At 43.4% G+C, this 22,253-nt stretch overlaps 1 protein-coding gene and 1 long non-coding RNA gene across 2 annotated transcripts; one reads left to right on the forward strand and one right to left on the reverse strand.

Moving 5' to 3' along the window:
- The first annotated feature begins 911 nt into the window (after positions 1–911).
- Positions 912–2,940, forward strand: TRMT12 (tRNA methyltransferase 12 homolog). The gene has a single exon (XM_045398669.3). The coding sequence runs from the start codon at positions 1,013–1,015 to the stop codon at positions 2,348–2,350; it is 1,338 nt and encodes a 445-aa protein (XP_045254604.2). The 5' UTR covers positions 912–1,012; the 3' UTR covers positions 2,351–2,940.
- An 11,198-nt stretch (positions 2,941–14,138) lies between these two features.
- On the reverse strand, positions 14,139–22,239 carry LOC102147088 (uncharacterized). Its single transcript, XR_012416635.1, has 4 exons — positions 21,966–22,239; positions 21,723–21,836; positions 17,479–17,584; positions 14,139–17,127 (listed from the first exon to the last, which is right to left on the reverse strand). It is a non-coding gene; the product is annotated as an uncharacterized lncRNA (long non-coding RNA).
- Between the last annotated feature and the right edge of the window lie 14 nt (positions 22,240–22,253).

Consider the following 22,253-nt stretch of genomic DNA (forward strand, 5'->3'; position numbering starts at 1 on the left):
AACAAAGAAGCTGTCTGACTCTTCACTTTCAGCAAATAAGGTGGCTGCTGATGCTAACCTGAGCGCAGCATTAGGCTATGGGAAAGCTTTCTCCAAATTCAAATAATCATTTTGTTACAGGAAAGGGGTCCCAATCCACTACAACAGGGGGTCCCTGGATCTCATGCAAGAAAGAATTCAGGACAAGTCTGCGTGCAAAGTGAAAGCAAGTTTATTAAGAAAGTGAAGGAATAAAAGCATGGCTACTCTATAGACAGAGCAGTCATGAGGGCTGCTTGTTGCCCATTTTTATGGTTATTTCTAGATGATATGTTAAACGAGGGGTGCATTATTCATGCCTCCCCTTTTTAGACCATATAGGGTAACTTCCTGACGTTTCCATGGCATTTGTAAACTGTCATGGCGCTGGTGGGAGTGCAGCAGTGAGCACGACCAGAGGTCACTCTCGTGCCTGTTTTGGTTTTGGTGGGTTTTGGCCACTCCTTCACTGCAACCTGTTTTATCAGCAAGGTCTTTATGACCCGTATTTTGTGCCGACTTCCTATCTCATTCGGTGACTTAGAATGCCTGAACCATTTGGGAATGCCGCCCAGTAGGTTTCAGCCTCATTTTACCTAGCTCCTATTTAAGATGGAGTTGCTCTGGCTCACGCGCCTCTGACAATTTCATGTTCATTTTTCTCTTTGAATTCATGAGCAGCACTGAAGAGAGTGCATGAGGTTTCTGGAAAATGCCAATTTGAAGTCTTTTAGTCCATAAGATTCCCTGTTATAAATTTCCTCCCCGGCTGGAAAAAAGTAATGGTTGACCATAAGAAAGATGGCGGCCGCAGCTTCTCCCCGGCAACCCGACGCCATTCTCCAGCAATCGCATCCATACATTTAGTGCCTGCCTGTTTGCACGTCATTTCCGGCACTGGCATGGCGGGGTGAGCGGCCGGCTGCCTTATTAAGACTCAGAATTTAATCAGCCTGGTGAGCCCACTCTGAGGAGATGGAGTATCGCTGAGGTGATGGGAGAGAATGTGGTCGTTAGCAACATGGAGAGAGAAACTGGGAAGCCCGTGGCTGTTGTCGCAGTTGTGACTGAGCCTCGGTTTACCCAGCGATACAGAGAATATCTCGAGAGGCAGAAACTCTTTGATACACAGCACCGTGTGGAAAAGATGCCGGATGGCTGGGTGGCGCTACCAGTGCTGGGAGAGACGCTTCCAGAGCAGCACCTGCAGGAGCTGAGAAATCGTGTTGCCCCAGGCAGTGCCTGTATGCTGACGCGGCTCCCGGATCCTGTTCCTTCAAAGAGGGCCCAGGGTTGTTCACCTGCCCAAAAATTGTGTCTTGAGGTGAGTCGCTGGGTGGAGGGTCGGGGAGTCAAGTGGTCAGCCGAGTTGGAGGCTGATTTGCCCCGATCATGGCAACGGCATGGTAATCTCTTGTTGCTGAGTGAAGACTGTTTCCAAGCCAATCAGTGGAAAAATCTGGGACCGGAACTCTGGGGGACCGTTGCCTCCGCACTTGGCGTCCAGCGTTTGGCAAAACGCGGGCGGGTATCACCGGATGGCACTCGAACTCCTGCAGTGACACTGCTGCTGGGTGACCATGGCTGGGTAGAGCATGTGGATAATGGTATCCTTTATAAGTTTGACGTGACCCAGTGTATGTTCTCCTTCGGAAACATCACTGAGAAGCTTCGAGTGGCATCCTTGTCCTGTGCTGGAGAAGTGCTGGTGGATCTCTATGCAGGGATTGGTTATTTTACGTTGCCTTTCCTAGTTCATGCTGGTGCTGCCTTCGTCCATGCTTGTGAGTGGAATCCCCATGCTGTAGTTGCTCTGAGAAATAACCTTGAGATCAATGGAGTAGCAGATCGGTGCCAAATACACTTTGGAGATAACAGAAAACTGAAGCTCTCAAATATTGCAGATAGGGTGATTCTGGGGCTGATTCCCAGCTCTGAAGAAGGCTGGCCCATTGCCTGCCAAGTGTTACGGCAAGATGCTGGAGGCATTTTGCATATCCACCAAAATGTGGAATCTTTCCCAGGGAAGAATCTTCAGCCTCTTGAAGTCAGCAAAACAGAGAAAGAACATTGGCTGTATCCTCAGCAAATTACCACCAACCAATGGAAAAATGGAGCTACCAGGGATACTAGGGGAAAAATGTTGTCACCAGCCACCAAGCCAGAGTGGCAAAGGTGGGCAGAATCTGCAGAAACTCGAATCGCCACTCTTCTTCAGCAGGTGCATGGGAAACCGTGGAAGACACAAATTCTGCACATCCAACCAGTGAAATCCTACGCTCCCCATGTGGATCACATAGTCCTGGATCTGGAATGCTGCCCCTGTCCTTAAGTTGGCTAGAGGAGGTGGACCCTGGGACACATGGGATCCATGTACGAGTGGTCCTTACTGTATCTGTTCAGTCGAGGTTGTCATCCCTTTTGTCCCCTGGTGATCAGTGTTTTTCATATTTTGTAGCCCTGAAAGCAGGCTCTAGATCAATTCAAATTATTTCATTTGTCTTCCATTGATAACATAGAAAATGAAATACCTATTTGGGAGAAGCAGCATGGCCCACTGAAATGAGGCTCAGTTGTGCAATTATGAATTCCAAATTCTGACCTCAGTTCTGGAATTGAAGTTTCAGTATGTTTTGGCCTCGGGTTTTGTTATTTGCAAAAGGAGAGTTTCTTTGAATTATCTCACATCGCTATTTATTAAGCAGCTATACACAGGACATTGATTATTTTAAGAGTGAAAGACACAGTACTTTTTCCAAATTGCTCTGGCTACCATATAGAAAATTGACTGGAGGAGGGCCAAGATGGAAACAGGGAGACCAGTGAGGCGGCTTCTGTGGTTGTCTAGGTCTGAGGTGATGGTAACTTGGACTAGGGTGGTGGTAATGGGACGTAGATGGATATGATAAATTGACAGACCAAGCAATGGAATCAGAATAAGTCCTTAACATGATGGTGCTTTGTTATTATGACTAAATTAGAGAGAGAAGGGAACAAAAAATATTTTAGTGTATTTACATTCCCTTACTGTGGCATTCCTAAATGATTGTGGGGGGATGTCTTATAAATTTGATTTGTGGTAGAAATATGGTTAAGAATCACCAGTCTATTTTTCTTTTTTTTAAAAGCTCATCTGCTGAGGACAAATCACTATTCTAAATCATAGGGAATCTAGATTTCTAGCCTCAAGCTTGTGCAATAGCTGCCAATTAATAGCTATTAAAGTTCCTATTAAAATCTTAGATTTGTATAGGCCTCATACTCCCTCTTCATCTTCCTACCGTGGCTGAGAACACGAGGGACAACCTAAGAAGCTATAAGGAATGTGAAATATTCTGCAGAGCATTTCCAGCCTCACCTTATTTTATGGCTGTCTGCCATAAAAGATGGTTTGCCATTGGAGTGACTAATTGTTCGTTGTTTTTTGTTTGTTTGTTTGCTTTTTTTTGAGACAGAGTCTTGCTCTGTCACCCAGGCTGGAGTGCAGTGGCACTATCTCAGCTCACTGCAACCTCTGCCTCCCAGGCTCAAGTGATTCTCAAGCCTCAGCCTCCCAAGTAGCTGGGATTACAGGTGTGCACCACCATGCCCAGGTAATTTTTCTATTTTTAGTAGAGATGGAGTTTCACCAGTTGGCCAGGCTGTTTTGGAACTCCTGACCTCAAGTGATCTGCCCACCTCGACCTCCCAAAGTGCTGGGATTACAGGTGTGAGCCACCACGCATGGCCCTGGGTGACTAATTGTTGATTACCACTCAGAGCTTTGTTTTGGTGTATTTTAAAGCTATCTAGGCTGATTTGCTAGGTGAAGGAAATATAGAAAAGTGTGGCCTTATATGATCGTACCTGACATTTGGCTGACTGGATTTGGGCATGGCTACTCATCTTTCTCTTGCAACAGTAGCAGTAAGGACAGGTTGGTGCTGTTTGTGTTATCCAACAAATATTAAGTGCCTATTATATACAGAAGCCACAGGAAACATAACGATCCATTAGATAGAGTTCCTGTCTCTGAGGAACCCACAACCTAGCAGCCAAAATAACAAAGGTACTCAAAGAAAGACTTGGAGTGCAGTAAGATAGGTGCCATGGAAGTGGTAGCATGTTGTAGGAATGCAAAGATGGGAAAGAAGAGTTCTCAGAACTGAATAGGGAAGTCTTCAGAGGTAGTGTTTGAATTGGCTCATGAAAACTGGGTAAGATTTTGATGGGCAGGTTGCAGGTAGAAACAGGCACTAGTAGAAGAGAATAACAGATGCAAAAGTTTGAATCCTCAGAAAATGGTATGTTGTCATTAGATAAGTTTGGAATAGAGGAAGCAGTGAGAGATGTGTTGAAGATGGGGGCTGTTGTAAGGATTAAAAAGCACTGTGTCTTATACACAGTAATCCCCTAGGGAGATGTTAGCCAGCATGTGATCCCACCACAAAAGCAAACAGCCTGCTTATTTCCATTCCCATCTCACAGAGTGGCCTTCCTGTGTTACCTTAATCATCTTCTCTTGTTTCTTGTTTTGTTTTTTTCGAAACAGAGTCTCGCTCTGTCACCCAGGCTGGAGTGCAGTGGCGCAATCTCTGCCCACTGAAACCTCTGCCTCCTGGGTTCAAGTGATTCTCCTGCCTGAACCTCCCAAGTAGCTGGGACTACAGGCATGTGCCAACACACCTGGCTAATTTTTTTGTATTTTTAGTAGAGATGGGTTTCACCGAATTAGCGAGGATTGTCTCGATCTCCTGACCTCGTGATGTGCCCGGCTCGGCCTCCCAAAGTGCTGAGATTACAGGCATGAGCCACCATGCCCAGCCAATCATCTCCTCTTTTACATAATGGGTTTTTTCCTCACTTGTGTGCCCATGGCTTGCTGTCCTCAAATTAATGCTAAAGATAGCAACCTGGAGGTTAAGCCAATATGGGAAGGGAACAAGGAGAAACAATGGGGAAGATGAGCCAGAGAGTCATTCTGGGGACTGAGGATTTGCCTTTTTGCCATAAGCGCTGGATAGATAGCTGATGTCAGGTGTGGCCAGTTGAATTCATTCGACCAACAGTTGTTGGACTCCTGCATGCTTGTGCTCTCCGTCTCTCATATATATATAATATATATAAAATGTAAACATATATGGGCCCTGTGTGTGCAGTGATGAAAGACTGACATGGCTCTGCCTTCATATTATTTATTTATTTTTATTTTTTGGAGATGGAGTCTCACTCTGTCGCCCAGGGTGGCGTGCAGTGGAGCGATCTCAGCTCACTCCAACCTCCACCTCCCAGATTCAAGCAATTCTCCTGCCTCAGCCTCCTGAGTAGCTGGGATTAAGGCATCTGCCACCATGCCTGGCTAATTTTTGTATTTTTGGTAGAGACAGGGTTTCACCATGTTGGCCAGGCTGGTCTCGAACTCCTGACCTCAGGTCATCCACCTACCTTGGCCTCCCAAATGCCTTCATAGAATTTAGATTCCACTCATTCAACTCCTGACTCCTCTACTTTCTGTGTTACCTCAGGCAAGTCATGAATCTCTCAAGATTTAGTTTCCTCATCTGTACATTAGGGTAAACAATTGTACATATCCTATAGGGTAGTTCTTAGGCGTAAATGAATATATGTTAAGCTGTCATCATCGTGACTCACTGAGTGGTGAATACTTTTGTGAAATAAAAAGTATCTGAGACAGGTCTCAATCAGTTTAGAGGCTTATTTTGCCAAGGTCGAGGACACACGGGAAAAAGACACGAGTCATAGTAGGATCTGTGGCCCGCACTTTTTCCAAAGAGGATTTTGAAGGCTTCAGTATTTAAAGGGGAAAGTGAGGGTAGGAGGGCTAGGGGTAGAGGAAAAAAACGAAAAGGAGTGTAGGTAGTGAGTTAGGTGGTCATATTCTTATGAGGCTTTGATTAGTACTCACTGAATCCACGTTACATGTGAAGTGGGGTAGAGGAACAGTCAATTATGTATTTGTCTGGACTCAGCACATCTGCATATGTCTGGGGTGGGCAGAGGGATGGTTTCTAGTCTTGTCTTTGTGCTGTATCTGTGAAGATAAGCTGTTTACATTGTCAAGGTAAGGGAGACCAACTGAGGAGATATGTAACCTTCTATCTTGCAGCTGTGTTTAGGCAAAAGGAAAGGCAGTTTTTTTGCATGATTGAGTTTCCAAGCTTCACTTTTCCCTTTGGCATAGTAAGTTTGGGGTCTCCCTTTTTTGTTGTGGTTGAGATGGAGTTTCACTCTTGTTGCCCAGGCTGGAGTGCAATGACGTGATCTCGACTCACCACAACCTCCGCCTCCCAGGTTCAAGTGATTCTCCTGCCTCAGCCTCCCGAGTAGCTGGGATTATAGGCATGTGCCAACATGCCCGGCTAATTTTTGTATTTTTAGTAGAGACAGGGTTTCTCCATGGTCAGGCTGGTCTCGAACTCCCGACCTCAGGTGATCCCCCTCCCAAAGTGCTAGGATTACAGGTGTGAGCCACTGCGCCCAGCCTGGGGTCTGACATTTTATTTTCCTTTCACACTTCATTCTATCAGTCTTTGTATATGATGAACCACCATTTCCCAATTTGGCTGTGAGGGGTTGCTGTATGTCTGGCCTACTTGAAGCAGAATGTCATTATTTTGAAAAGTCATTCACTGGTTAATTAGGAGATACTGTGTACTCTCTCCATTAAGAGAGAGTGCTTGGAGCCAGTGACATAGAGATGAATAAAACTGAGTCCTGCCCACAATGGGATCACTCTCTGGTGACACGGATACAGAGAAAACAATGTCAATGCTGTTTACTAAGTGCTTAGATAGAAATATGGGTTTTTATGGGCACACATAGGAGAGGCAGCCACCCTCATTTGAGGATGTGGGTTGAGGATTGGACAGGGTGACTGGGAAGGTGGGAGCAGGGATGCCTAAGGGAGTGTTAAAAGAAATGAGCAGGAAAAGTTAATGTGTGAATGGAAGAACAGAAGCCTCCCTTAAGCTTTTTCTCTACTTAAGCATGTTCATTTACATTTCAATTTTCTTTGAGGACTTGCTGGGTTGCCCTAGTTGGGAAGAAGCATCTTATGGAACCAAGGAAAAAAGACTGAAGGGTTCAGGAGGCTCATGGGGTCCTTGTCATTTCAGTCCAGCAATTTGTATAAGCTCTAAAGGCTTCCCATGCAAGCTGCAATATTAGTTGCCAGTCAATGCAGCCACTTGATAGCGATATTGTGATTTTTTTAAAATTAGTAATTTTTTAAAACTCCCTCAAACTTGAGCTGCTTTATTAACTTTGTAATTTTAAAAAATTATATGAGTTAACTAATATATGAGTACAATATGTGCCTTTGAAATACACAAATAGGCGTGGTGTGGTGGCTTATGCCTGTGATGCCAGCACCTTGGGAGGCTGTGGCGGATGGATCACCTGAGGTCAGGAGTTTGAGACCAGCCTGTCCAACATGGCAAAACCCTGTCTCTACTAGAAATGCAAAAATTAGTCAGGTGTGGTGGTGAGCTCCTGTAATCCCAGCTACTTGGGAGGCTGAGGCAGGAGAATCTCTTGAACCCAGGAAGTGGAGGTTGCAGTGAGCCGAGATTGCGCCACTGTACTCCAGCCTGGACGATAGAGCAAGACTCTGTCTCAAAAACAAAAAACAAACAAAACCATACACGAACAGAAATTAAAAATGGTAGAATTTAAATTTCATTTTCTCCTACCCTGGGCACACATGTGACAAAATACAGTGTATATCGTTCTGAACAGTCTCAGGGTACAGCCATTTTATATTGCACAAGCTGTAAAAGTAGTAATTTTCAAACTAAACTATTACTTAAAATGATCACAAGTATTTAAAATGTTTAAAATAAAGATCCAACCCTGTTCACTTGGGAAAGTTTGGCAGTTCTTTAAAATGTTGAACATAGGGTTATCATATGACGCAGCAGTGAATTAACCAAATAAATAAGACATGTGATAGAGGTATATACACCCAAGAGAATGCAAACATGTCCACACAAAGGCTTGTACATGAGTATTTGTAGCAGCATTATTCATAACCAAAATGTGGAAACCCAAAGTCCATCAACTGATGAATGGTTAAACAAAATGTCATATCTATACAGTAGAATCTGTAAAAAGGAATGCAGTACTGATACATGGTTTCTGGATGAACCTTGAAAACATTATGCTGAGTGAAAGAATTCAGTTGCAAAAGGTCATTTATTGGCCAGAATAGGCAAATCGAGGAAACAGTTCCCAGGTGCTGGGGGGAGTGGAGACTGGAGAATGACTGCTAATAGGTACTGGGCTTCTTTTGTGGGAAGATGAAAATGTTCTGAAAATAGATGGTGGTGATCACTGCACAACTCTGTAATATATGAACCAGCTATTTAATTGTATATTTTTAAAGGGTGAACTTCCCTACTTGCTTCAGCAACATATATACTAAAAGGGTGCGTTCTGTAGTATGTGAATGATATCTCAACAAAGCTGTTGGGGGGGAAAAAAAAAAAAGGAAAGAAGTTGGAAACATTTCCTACAGGAAGGAACACCAGAGCTGCATTTTATTATTTTTAGGGTCTTGCTTTGTTGTCCAGGCTGGAGTGCAGTGGCGCAATCAAGGTTCACTGCAGCCTGGGCACGGGGGCTCCCACCTGTAATCCCAGCTCACGCCTGTAAACTTTGGGAGGCTGAGGAGGGCGGATCACCTGAGGTCAGGAGTTTGAGACTAGCCTGGCCAACATGGTAAAACCCTGTCTCTACTAAAAATACAAAAATTGGCCAAGTGCAGTGGCTCACGCCTGTAATCCCAGCACTTTGGGAGGCTGAGGTGGGCGGATCACAAGGTCAGGAGTTCGAGACCAGCCTGGCCAAGATGGTGAAATCCCATCTCTATTAAAAATACAAAAATCAGCCAGGGGTGGTGGTGGGCGCCTATAGTCCCAACTACTCGGGAGGCTGTGGCAAGAGAATCGCTTGAACCCAGGAGGCAGAGGCTGCAGTGAGCTGATATGCCACTGCGCTCCAGCCTGGGTGACAGCGAGACTCCTTCTCAAAAAAAAAAAAAAAAAACAAAAAAACCCCACAAAAATTAGCCAGACATGGTGGCAAACACCTATAATCCCAGCTACTCAGGAGGCTGAGGCAGGAAAATCGCTTGAACCCAGGAGGCAGAGGTTGCAGTGAGTGGAGATCGCACCACTGCACTGTAGCCTGGGTGACAGAGTAAGACTCTGTCCCCCCGCCAAAAAAAAAAAAAAAAGACTCACTTGCAGCTTTGACCTTCTGGGCTCAAATGATCCTCCTGCCCCAACCTTCTGAGTAGCAACCTCCCCCACCCGCCCCCACCCCCCCGAGTTCAAGCAATTCTCCTGCCTCACCCTCCCAAGTAGCTGGGATTACAGGCATGCACCACCATGCCCAGCTAATTTTTGTGTTTTTAGTGGAGACGGGGTTTCACCATGTTGGCCAGGCTGGTCTTGGACTCCTGACCTCAAGTGATCCGATCCACCCACCTCAGCCTCCCAAAGTGCTGGGAATGCAAGTGTGAGCCACTGTGCCCAGTCATAATTTTTAAATTTTTTTATAGATATAGGGTCTCACTATGTTGCCCAGGCTGGTCTTGAACTCTAGGGCTCAAGTGATCCTCTAACCTCAGCCTCCCAAAGTGCTGGGATCACAGGCATGAGCCATGGTGCCTGTCCTAGAGCTCAATTTTGAATAGGATCAACCAGGTAAAGGCAGAGGAAGTGAGGGCCCCTTAACCTCTTCTCCAAGATAAGCTATTTGTCTCATTGAAACTTTCTCTTGAATCTTACAGTTACCATTGTGTGTTTCCTGTAGGCCCTTCTCCAGATTCTCCAAGTTGATCCCAAGAACCTTTTCACTGAGCCCAGAATTGACTCACAGTATCCATCCCAATTCCCCTTTCTCTTAAAAAGGAGAAGCTGGAAAACTCAAGTACTAAATTTCCCAGCCTCTCTTGCACAGATAGTGGCCATGTGAACCAGTTCTGGCAAGGAGCTGCAGGCAGAGGTCCCCAGGGAGGGCTTTGGGTCTCTGACCCTGGAGATGTAGCAGCCATCTCTCCAAGCATGCTAAGACTGGCAGAGCAGCATTGTAGGACTCTGATTTCTTAAGGGGATCTCTGATCAGCTACACAGCCCTGAAATAGGTCTATCTCTGAACTTGTCATGTGAAAAAAAATAAGTAAAATAACTTGCAACCCCACCCCCAAGTCTATTTAAGTCACTGTGGGAATTTTGTTTTTTAACTTACAAACAAATATTTCTACCTGATATTCTGAGTACTAGATTAACCAAATAAATGAGACATATATAATAGAGGTGAGTAAATACAAACTGAGCAGGAATGCTCACAGAGCTCATACGACCCAAAACAGGGCATCTTGAATCAATTCTTTTTTTCAGATGTTTCAACTGTTAATGCTTCCATCCAGTGAAAATGCTGTGGAAATAAAAACTTCATTCATTCTTGAAATTAATTTATCCATGACTTCAAGGACTGACTGCCTTTGGTCTTTTTTTTTTTTTTTTTTAATCGAAGTAATAGATACTCAATAATGGGATTCGTTCCCTGAACAGAATCTAACTCAGGCTGTAGCCATAAAAGCACAGAAGCTTAGCTACTAGACCACAGGCTGGAGTGTTTTGTTTTGTCTCTTTTCCCTTCTCTCTCTTCTTGCCCTTTCATACATGTTTTTGGGGCCCCATAATGTACCAGACACTGTGGCAACCACTGGGAGTAAAATAGCCAACAAAACGAGACTCAATCCCAGACTCCATGGACCTTATACTCTAATGAGAGGGATAGACATTTATCTAATAATCACACACAACATACAACATTTCATATAACAACTTGCATTCTAGTAAATGCTGGGAGGAGAGATTCTCAGGGTACAATTGGAACCTATGACAGGGGTTGGCCTGGTCAGGAAGGTCAGGGAAGCCTTCCCTGAGAATTTGATGACTTAGCTGCGAGCTGAATGGTGAGTAGGAATTAATGAGTGGCTAAAATGGGGAACAGTTTTCCAGGCTCTGACAGTGTGTGCAAGTGCCATGTGGAGGAGTTTGAGGGGCCAAAATGAAGGGTAGGGTGGATGGAGAGGAAAGAGTAAGGGGTGAAGGAATGTTAATTAGGCTGCAGAGTTAAGTGATGGTCAGATCAGGCAGGGCGCAATGTAGGCTATATTAAGAACACCATCCCAACAGCAATGGGATGTCATTGAAGGGTCTAAGCAAAAATGTGACATGGTTAAATATGTGATGTCTTGCAAATTCAGTTCATCAAAATCCTAGTATTCTAAAACATTTTAAAATATACTCAACACATACATTAATCCCCAATATTCCTTAATCTGCCCACCCTCATTTCCAACAACTGTGGTGACATGGGATTGTACAAGGAATTGGCTTCATATACATAATTCATTGTCAATACATTTTGTGTTTACCTTCATGGGAAAAATGCTGGCTCACAGAATTAGTTGACTCAGTTGGGATGTATTCTTCCATTTGCTGGAAAAGTTTGTGTAAAATTGTTATTACTTCCTTAATGTTTGTTAGAAATCCTCAATGAAGCTATCTGGGCCTGGATTTTTTTCTTTATGGGAAGATTTGTAACTATAAATTCAATTTCTTTAAAAGAGTTTTTTAGGGTATCTATTTCTTGGCTGAGCTTTCGTAGTTTGCATCTTCAAGGAATTTTTCTGTTTAATTTGCCAAATACACTGATACAAAGTGTTCAAAATGTTCCCTTTTAACAACTGTAGAATCTGTAGTATTATCACCTCTTGTTACCTATACTGATAATTTGTCTTCTCTATCTCTTTCCTGATCAGTCAGCCTAGAAATTTATCAAACTTACTTAGCTTCTGAAAGAATCAGCTTTTGGTTTCATTGATTTTCTCTACTGTATTTCTACTGTGTGTTTTATTTTATTTTTTGAGACGGAGTCTTGTTCTGTCACCCAGGCTGGAGTACAGTGGCATGATCTCTGCTCACTGCAACCTCCCCTTCCTGGGTTTAAGCTATTCTCCTGCCTCAGCCTCCCAAGTAGCTGGAATTACAGGTACGTGCCACCAAGCCCAGCTAATTTTTTATATTTTTAGTACAGACGGGGTTTCATCATCTTGGCTAGGCTGGTCTTGAACTCCTGACCTCATGATCCACTCTCCTTGGCCTCCCAAAGTGCTGGGATTACAGGCATAGCCACCGCACCCGGCCTACCTTTTCTTTTGATTTCTGCTCTCATATTTCTTTTTTTTCTACTTACTTTGGACTAGACCACCACCATTTTTTGCTCCCCACTCTTCTCCTTCAAGGACTGCAATTATACACCATGCATTTGGCTGCCTGAAGTTGTCCCACCCTTTAGTGATGCTCTTTTTATTTTGGTAGGAGGTGTGTGTCTTATTTTGTTCTTTTTACTCTCTGTTTCAGGGAGGTTCTACTGCTATGTCTTCAAGTTCACTAATCTTTCTTTCTGCAATATCTTATCTGCCATTAATCTCATGTAACATATTTTTCAATCTCAGACATTGGAGTTTTCATCTCTAGAAGTTTGATATGGGTCTTTTTATACCTTCTCTGTAATATCTTCAGTCTTTCCTCTGGTTTCTTGAATATATGGAATATAATTATAATAATTGTTTTAATGTCCTTGTCTAACAATCTTCATCATCTGTAATTTCTGAGTCAGTTTTGACAGAATGTTTTATTTTATTTTTTGTTTGTTTTGAGACGGAGTCTTGCTCTGTTGCCTAGGCTGGAGTGCAGTGGCACGATCTCACTGCAACCTCCGCCTCTTGGGTTCAAGCGATTCTCCTGCCTTAGCCTGCTGAATAGCTGGGACTACAGGTGAGTGCCACCACACCCTGCTAATTTTTGTATTTTTAGTAGAGACAGGGTTTCACCATGTTGGCTAGGCTGGTCTCGAACTCCTGACCTCAGGTCATCCACCTACCTTGGCCTCCAAAAGTGCTGGGATTACAGGTGTGAGCCACCGCACTCAGCCTAGAATGTTTTATTTTTCTTATTATGGGTTGTATTTTTCTGTTGCATGCCTGGTAATTTTTGATTGGATGCCAGCCATTGTGAATTTACTTTGTAGATTATTTTCATATCCCTAAAACAGTTTGAACTTTCTTCTGGAGTATGATTAAGTTATTTGGACACGGTTTGAATGTTTTTGGGTCTTGCTTTTAAGCTTTGTTAGGTTATTCTAGAGCATTTAGTCAAGGGATATTTTTTCCCACTACTGAAGCAAGACCCTTCTTAGTACTCTAACTGGCACCTTGTGAATTATGACCTTTTCCACTTTTGCTGACGGGATCAGGAATCATTCACCATCCTGTGTGAGCTTTGAGTATTGTTTCCTCTAATCCTTTCTGATGGTTCTTTGCCAAGCCTTTGGTTATTTCCTCTCATGCATGTACTGATCATTTAGCTTAATACTTTAGAGGAATGGTCAGCAGGTCTCTGGAGTTCTCTCTGTGTCGCTCTGTCCTCTCTAGTATTCTACCCTGTGAACTCTAGTTGCCTTGGGTTCTCAGGACTCCCACCTATATCTCCTCACCTCATGGAGTCTTCTGGGTTCCCTTTCCCCATGCCAAAGCCTTTCTTCAGGCAGCAAGTTGGAGCAATTATATTGTGCATCTTGTTTGCATTCCATCTCTCATGGCTCACTGTCCTTCACAGCCTATGTCCAATGCCTTCAGGGCCATTGTTTCATATATTTTGCCCATTTAAAAAAGTATTTGGACGTTTATAATTACTTTCTACTTAAATTTACTAGCTGTCACAATCATTATTGAAGAAATTCACTCTTGCAATAATATACATATGTACTTCAGTTGACACAGAATTTCAACATGTAAAGCATATAAGAATTTCTTGCCACAATCATGTTTAGAATGCTTACCTATATTATAAGGGGAATATTAAAATGTTAGTAAATACAATGACTTTTTTCAGATTAGACATGATAAACAGCCTGCAAGGTTACTTGACCATTGGTCACACAGAATTTCAGACAGATCAGAACCAGTGTCAAAATAGGTATTTGTCCTTTTGGCTTTTTAAAGGTCAAGGCTGAATCAAAGGTAAATGAAAATATTGCATGAATATGAAGCTAAAATTGAATTTTATTAACACATACAACAATAGCATTAGGTAAACAGAGATAGGTGGATAGACAGACTGTCTCAGTTTCTTTTTAATAATTGAGTTTTTTTTTAAAATCAAAGCTTTACACATAATTTAAAAACTCAAAGGTAACAAAACCTGATATGAAAAACTCCCACACCACCATGATGAAGCAGCTATTCTGCAGGTGTTTTGCCCTCATTCTGTGTGTCCACTTTCAATTCCAAATGGGCTTATATGACCAAAGAGATGCAGGACCTAACCAACATGTACCAACAGGAACCATGAGCACGGGTATGGAACTGGGTCCTGAGGGTGCTGGGTAAGAATTAAGTTTGTGTTTATATAGGACAGCAGTACCCATTTATAGTATTGCCCTAGGGTTATGTTAACTATTCCACACTGCATCATAATCCAAAGAGATCTAGACCATCTGAACATCCCACATAATGTCACAATGACCTACCACATTGATGACATCATGCTAGCTGGGTGAGGTAAATAATAAGCAGCTAGCATACTGTACACTGGAGGATGGGAAATAATCCTTAAGACCCAGCAAGCTGTTACATCAGTGAAATTTTTAGGGCCCAGTAGGCTGCTTGAATGCCAAGATATACCCTTCACAGTAAAGGACAAATTACTGCTTCTCACCCACTCATTTCACCAAAATTATTCTGCCACCAAGGAAGCATACCAAGTTGTGTAGGCCTCTGTGGGAATTCAGAAGTTGGCAATACTGTTCTGACTTGTAAACTGGGTGAGATAGAAGTCTGCCAGTTTTCAGTGGGATCCATAGCACGTAAAAGTTCTCTAGCAGGTATGGTGTATTTAGCCCTGTTGCATGGACCAATTCAGGATATTCTATGGGACGAGTAAATGAGATAAGAAACCATGAAAGTTGATGGCAAGCTCCAATGGGAGAATCACAAGGTCAACTCTTGGCATTCTGTGGCAAGGCTGGGCCATCTGCAGTGCAAACCCCCAAAAACAACTTATCCATACTAATGTGCCTTGGTAAGAACTGATTATGGACATCAAGTGACGATGTAGCCAGAGATGCCCATCATGAGCTGGGCACAGGCAGGTGGTCAGGCTCCCATGTCATATCTGATTCTTTACCGATGTCCCTTCCTCAGCTCACAATTATGGCCATTTGGGAGGCTCTCATGTCTAGCTTATGGAGGACAAAAAAGCCTGAGCTGAATTCACTGCGTTTTCTTGGAATACAGGTTCAAAACTAAAATGGACTGCTACTGCCCTACAGGCCCACACAGGACAGGCCTTAAAAGACAGCAGTGAGGAGAACCCTTCCAAACGACATAATGTGGGGCAGTATTCCTGGTCATCAACTTTGTGTGGAAAGAAACTGTCTTGAAGTAAAACGTATTTTCATGACAAATGGCAAATAAGTTGGCCAGTTGATCAGGGGTCTGGAATAAGACTGGCATATCAAGGACAAGAAGTCTGGAGAAGCAGTGGAGAAATATATGACATATGGCACATAAGGAGGGGTTTGGTATTGTATAACAGAATCTTTACCTGCCAGAGACAATCCAACATGTAAGCAGCATTAAATAACCAAGTAGACAGATTTAGCCAGTTAACTTCAGCAGCTACAGCCATCAGCTCCACCGTCTCCTCCCTCTGCCCCCAGGAATGGCATAGGGGGCTCATGACAAAGTAGTCATCTTGCAGGAATGCAAGTGAGCAAGAGGCCAATAGACAGCCTCCACTTATCCAATAGCTACTCCCCAGGCCGGGTGCGGTGGCTCACGCCTGTAATCCCAGCACTTTGGAAGGCCAAGGTGGGTGGATCACCTGAGGTCTGGAGTTCAAGACCAGCCTGCCCAACATGGAGAAACCTGTCCCTACTAAAAATACAAAATTAGCTGGCCGTGGTGGCGCATGCCTGTAATCCCAGCTACTCGCGAGGCTGAGGCAGGAGAATCCCTTGAACCCAGGAGGCAGAGGTTGCAGTGAGCCAAGATGGCGCCACTGCACTCCAGCCTGGGCAATGAGTGAAACTCCGTCTCAAAAAACAACAAAAAAACCAGCCACTCCCCAATGTTAAACACCAAGTTCCCAATACAGCCCCAACCCTCAAGGATACCCAACAGCTACTTGGGCAGCAAGCTGACTTATGTTGGATTCCTTCCATCCTAGAATGGGCAGTGATTCTCCTTGACTAGAAACTGACCATCTGCATTTATGAGTTTTGACTTCCTTGCCTATAAGTTGTTGGCCAGCTCTACTATTCAAAGGTTTACAGGTATTTGATCCATCAACATGTATCCTGTGTAATATTGCCTTTGATTTAGGGACCCACTTTACAGCAAAGGAGGTGTGTCAGCAGGTACATAACCATGGGATCCACTGGTCCTATCACATACTATACAACCTAAAAAGTGCTGGCCTGATGGAAAACCCTTTTGAAAGTGAAAATGAAGCAAAAGCTTGAAGATAATAGCCTGTGAAATGGAATGACCCTGTCCACCAGGGTACAGCATATACTCTAAATCAATACTCATTGTATGGTGCTGTGCCTCATATATACATAGCATGCATGTTTGGGGATGGAAGGATATAAATAGAATTCCCACTGTGTAGTAGGCTGAATAATGGCCCCCAAATGTGTTCAGATCCTAATACCTGGATTCTACAAATATTTTACCTTCATGATAAAAGAAACTTTGTGGATATGACTAAGTTAATGACCTCAAGATACAGAGATTATCCTTGACTATCCAATGGGCCCAATATAATCATAAAGATTCTTACAAGGGAGAGGCAGGTTTGCTTAGTAGATGCAATGACTTAAGCAGGAGGATGGGGTGATATGAGTAATGGGCCATAGCCAAGAAATGTACGTAGCCTCTAGAAATTGAAAAAGGCAAGGAAACAGACTTTTTCTTGAAGCCTTCAGGAAAAGCAGTCCTGTTGATACCTTGATTTTAGGCTTCCAGAACTGTAAGAAAATAAATTTGTGTTGTTTGAAACCACTAAGTTTGTCATAGCACAATAGGAAATTAATATAACCACATACTCTTACTCCCAGTGACCCATGTGAGAAGTTTGTACTTCTCATCCCCACAACTTTGAGTCTAGAAGTCCTGATTCCCAAGAGAGGAATCTTTTCATCAAGAGACACAATAATAGATCCTTTAAACTTTAACTTGCTGAGGTTTCCCAGTTCAGGGTCCTTGTGCCAGGAGACCAGCAGGCAAGGAAAAGTCACCATGTTAGTTGGGGTAATTGAATCCAATTATCAGGAGGAAGTAGCGTTATTGCTACACGATAACGGAAGGAAGGAATGTACCTGTATTTTACATTCAAGGTATAGTGGTCTCTTGATACGTCCCAATATCAAGTAAAATGGACAACTTCCAAAACAGCAGGGTAAACATCTCCAAATATCGGCTCCTCTATAAAAGCAATGAGAACACGGGCAAAAATGGTCAGTCAACTTTTTCAGAACTCTACAAAGTAACTAAAAGCTTGAAATAATCTGAGGTGCCTTTATTCGAGAAAACCAGCTAAATCTTGGTAAACAGGGAAGCATTTTAACTTGCCTTATTCCCAGCCCCCACTTCTAATACAATGATAAATAGTAATGATGACAGTGAGCAACCTTACCTTACTCTTAACTTTAGGGAGAATGCTTCCAGCGTGTCTCACCATTAAGTGATACGCTGTCCTTTGTTAAGCAGTATCCAGAGTCCTATTATATCGTTGGCTTATCCGTTTCCCACTGCACTCTAGTGTCACTTTTCTAATGAATCAAGTGACCCTATATGTGTGGAGTTTTTCTAGACTTTCTGTTCTGTTCAGCCTCCCACCATGCCAGGCTAATTTTTTGTATTTTTAGTAGAGATGGGGTTTCACCACGTTGGCCAGGCTTGTTTCAAACTCCTGACCTTAGGTGATCTGCCCACCTCGGCCTCCCAAAGTGCTGGGATTACAGGCGTGAGCCACCGCGCCTGGCCTGGGACTGGTAGCTTCATAGAGAGAGGAGGAAAGGCCTGAGTGGGCATGCTCAGCCCCTTCACCATATGATTCCCTGCAGTCCCCATCAGCAACAAGGCTCTCCCCAGATGTGGTCCCTCCACCTTGAAGTTCTCAGTCTCCTCCCTAACTGCAAGAAATGAATTCCTTTTCTTTATAAATTACCCAGTTTCAGGTATTCTGTTATAAACCACAGAATACAGACTAGGACACTACCCTTCCTACCAGTATCCCTATCTTCCACTTGAAGAAAATACATATTAGTAGAAAATACATATTAGTGAGGGGGTTAAATCCAAGTGCACGTTTCCTACTGCTTCCTCCCACTAAGGAAGCTAGGGTGCAGATACATGATCCAGTAAGCTTGACCAATTGGATGATGATATAGTTTGGATCTCCCCTGCACATCTCATGTTGAGATGTAATTCCCAGTTAGAGGTAGGGCCTGGTGGTGTCTGGGTCATGGGGACTGATCCCTCATGGCTTGGTGCTGTCCTCACCGTAGTGAGTTCTCATGAGATCTGATTGTTTAAAAGTGTGTGACACCTACCCCCACCCCCTTGCTCCTGTTTTTGCCATGTGAAATGCCTGATCCTACTTCACCTTCTGCCATGAGCAAAAGCTTCCTGAGGCCTCCCCAGAAGCAGATGCAGGCACTAGGCTTCCTGTACAGCCTGTAGAACCGTGAGCCAATTAAACTTCTTTTCTTATAAATTACTCAGCCTCTGGTACTTAGAGCAATGCAAGAATGGCCTAATATGGATGGTCTCTCCTGTGACTTGAAATCTTGAGGAATAATGAAAATAACCCCTTAATAAATTCCTTTCTTGCTTAAGATAACCCAGAAGAATCAGTTTCTATTGTAGGAAAAAAAGACTTCATTAATGCAAATGTCAAGAGAAAATTCAAACTAATTTTTACACATCCTTCCTCTAAACGTTTTGAAAGCTACTAAAAGGCTTTCTGAGCTGTTAAATCTGAAGGATTTATAACAGATTGTTATTTTCGAACACAGGTATTCTATGTATGCAGTTTGTATGTTTGTGTGAATACACACACACACACTCATGAACCACACTGTTTATGCAGACTCAATGTAAATGTACACCTGAGTTGTGCAACATTCAAATCAATGCAGAAATCAAGCAAAGATTAGATTCAGTTAATTGTAGTTATTTCTTGGAAACACTACCTATTTTTTGAGACAGGGTCTCACTCTGTTGCCCAGGCTGGAGTACAGTGGTGTGATCTTGGCTCACTGCAACCTCTGCTACCCAGGCTCAAGTGATCCTCCCACCTCAGCCTCCTGAGCAGCTGGGACCACAGGCGTGTGCCACCACGTCCAGCTACTTTTTTTTTCCCCCTCAAGACAGAGTCTCACTCTGTCACCCAGGCTGGAGTACAGTGGCACCATCTTGGCTCACTGCAACCTCCGCCTCTCAGGTTTAAGCAATTCTCCTGCCTCAGCCTCCCAAGTAGCTGGGATTACAAGTGCCCGCCACCACATCTGATTAATTTTTGTATATTTAATAGAGATGTGGTTTTGCCATGTGGGCCAGGCTGATCTTGAACTCTTGACTTTGTGATCCGCCCGCCTCAGCCTCCCAAAGTGCTGGGATTATAGGTGTTAGCCACTGCGCCCGGCCCACACCCAGCTATTTTTACAATTTTTTTGTAAAGATATAGTTTTGCCTTGTTGGCCAGGCTCGTCTTGAACTTCTAGGCTCAAGCGATCCACCCTCCTTGGCCTCCCAAAGTGCTGGGGTTTCAGGCATGAGCCACCACACCCAGCTGGAAATATCTTTTATCTTAAAAATTCCTAAGCATCCTATCAATTACCTCATTACTATAAATTTAATTTTAATGTAATATTTTAACACAGTTGCCAGGATCTTATTCAAACCTTCATTTTATAGGTGGAAAAAGAGCTCACGCAGGGGTGTCCAAGGGAGAGAATATAGTCTTGGGTTCTTAGATTCCGTTTCTGGTTGGGCCAGTAAATACTTCCTCATCCCTCTTTTCTGCTTATCACTAGAAACAGAAGCTAAAAACCATGGCTTCAAACTGTTAAAAGCCTAAAACAAAACAGAACAACAACAGTAACAAAATAAGGTGGGCTGGACAAGCTTGGCAGAGAGCCTGCTTGGAGAAGCTGTATGAAAAGGATAAGAAAGACTCTGCCACCACTCCTGAAGGTTCTCGGCCCAAGATGGAATTTAGTCTCAGAAACTCTTATACTAATAAAATTTGTACATCAAATTAAGATCAGCAACAGTTAAAACATTAATAAAGACTGAAGCATTTGTTCACTTAAAACAATTTTATTTAATATTTAGTATATTTACTTTTAAAATAAAAATTAAAGGAAAGCCCATGAACTTATTTTCCATGAACATAATACAATAGTAGTCACCTATCTCCTCTACCCAACTTGTGTTTTAGGAGTCCTTTTGGATCTTTTCCCCCATAATGGCCTCTCTCTTTTTGCTTTACAGTGCAGTCTAACAGATATGTTGAGTAGCTAATTTATATCTCTGAAGATCTCCACAGAACTCTTAAATTCTAAGTCTTCATAGTCTTTGCACCTTGCCAAGTTTGCTTTCCTTTGGGAATTTCGTCATAACCACAAGGTTATTCCCCAGATATGCAGTTTGGGGAAATTAACCTGGCAGTAGTAAACAGACTGGATTAGAAAAGGTGGCAATCGTAATGAGGATATTGCAATAACCGGGGAAAGCTACAGAAGGATCTTGAGTTAGGATGATGACAGTTACAATAGAAAGGAGACCAGTACAAGAGACAGTGAAAACAGAATGGATACAATTTAGTCGAAGAATTGGCTGTGGGTGAAAAGAAGAAATCAAAGATGCCCGAAGTTGTGAGTTTCAGGTAGCTCTGGGTTTATAATCCTAGTTCTGACTCGCACTATCTTTAGATATACTCGCTGCTGACTACTAACTGAACAAGGTAGTAACCCTGTCATCTTGTAACTTACCTAAGTCTCAGTTTCCTCCTCTGTAAAACAAACTACCAAAATAAAGCTGACGAAAAGATTGAAGTAACATATAAAACCCTTAGGACAGTGCCTAGTATCCATTAAGCAGCAGATAAATGGCGGTCATTGTTAGGGAGTAGGGTAAACGATAAGAACAGAAAGTTAAAAAAATGAGTAGCAGCACGGACTTTTGCGTGGGGATTCGATCTTTCTACTACACGTTACACATACCTCTAAGCAGAGAAAGGGGTTGGAGGGGAGTTTGATAACGTGACTAATAATCCTCCTCCCCTTGGGGGGGAATCTTGATAAAGTATAGCCACCCACATGGAGGACTAATATAAACTGGATTGCAGAATGCACTTGGGCTGGGCGCTCAAGTGGGCCAGGCTTCTTGATTCCTATTTTATCCCCCTTAAACTAGGATAGCAAGGTCTAACTTACACTTTCATTTGCTGCTGAAGTTTCGGAACAGAAAGATAGCCAGATCATATTAATTACATGGATAGGCAAGAAAGCATGAGCCCTGAGGAGGAAGGAAAGGACTGTCCAGGTGTACTTACCTCAAAGATGAGAAATATCAGACAGGAAACCCTAGGTTCTTGCCCTTCAGTCGCTATCTCCTTGCCATTAGTAAAATGCGGCCGATGAATGTCCTCACTTCTGGACATCCCCATCTGGGCAGGAGGTGGGAAGGGTGATGTGCAAATGGATGGGAAGAACCTTTTTCTCGGCAGTGCCCACCACACGCAGCCCAGTGCCACGCACCGCAAGCGCTCCATAAACGCACACAGCGTCGCCCCTACCAGAATCCCGGGCGGCCTTCGCGGCATTTCTCCTGGCGTCGGCTTTCAGACTCCCGCGGGTGGGATAGGTCGAGAGGGCGGTATCTTTTGGCTTTTCTTCTCCCTAGACGCTCTGAACCATGTTTATGCAACGTTTAATGGGCTCTAATAAAACGCCTAATATTTTGCCCAGCGGAAGCACCTACCCCTTCGTTAAGCCGACTCTGCGAGGGTGAAGCTGCAACCCCAAGGCCGGAAAACGCGGCTATCGAAAAGTGCGGCTACCGAAAAGCGCATGCGCCACGGGGT

Source organism: Macaca fascicularis, chromosome 8 (genome assembly GCF_037993035.2).
Source record: "Macaca fascicularis isolate 582-1 chromosome 8, T2T-MFA8v1.1".
Taxonomy (NCBI): domain Eukaryota; kingdom Metazoa; phylum Chordata; class Mammalia; order Primates; family Cercopithecidae; genus Macaca; species Macaca fascicularis.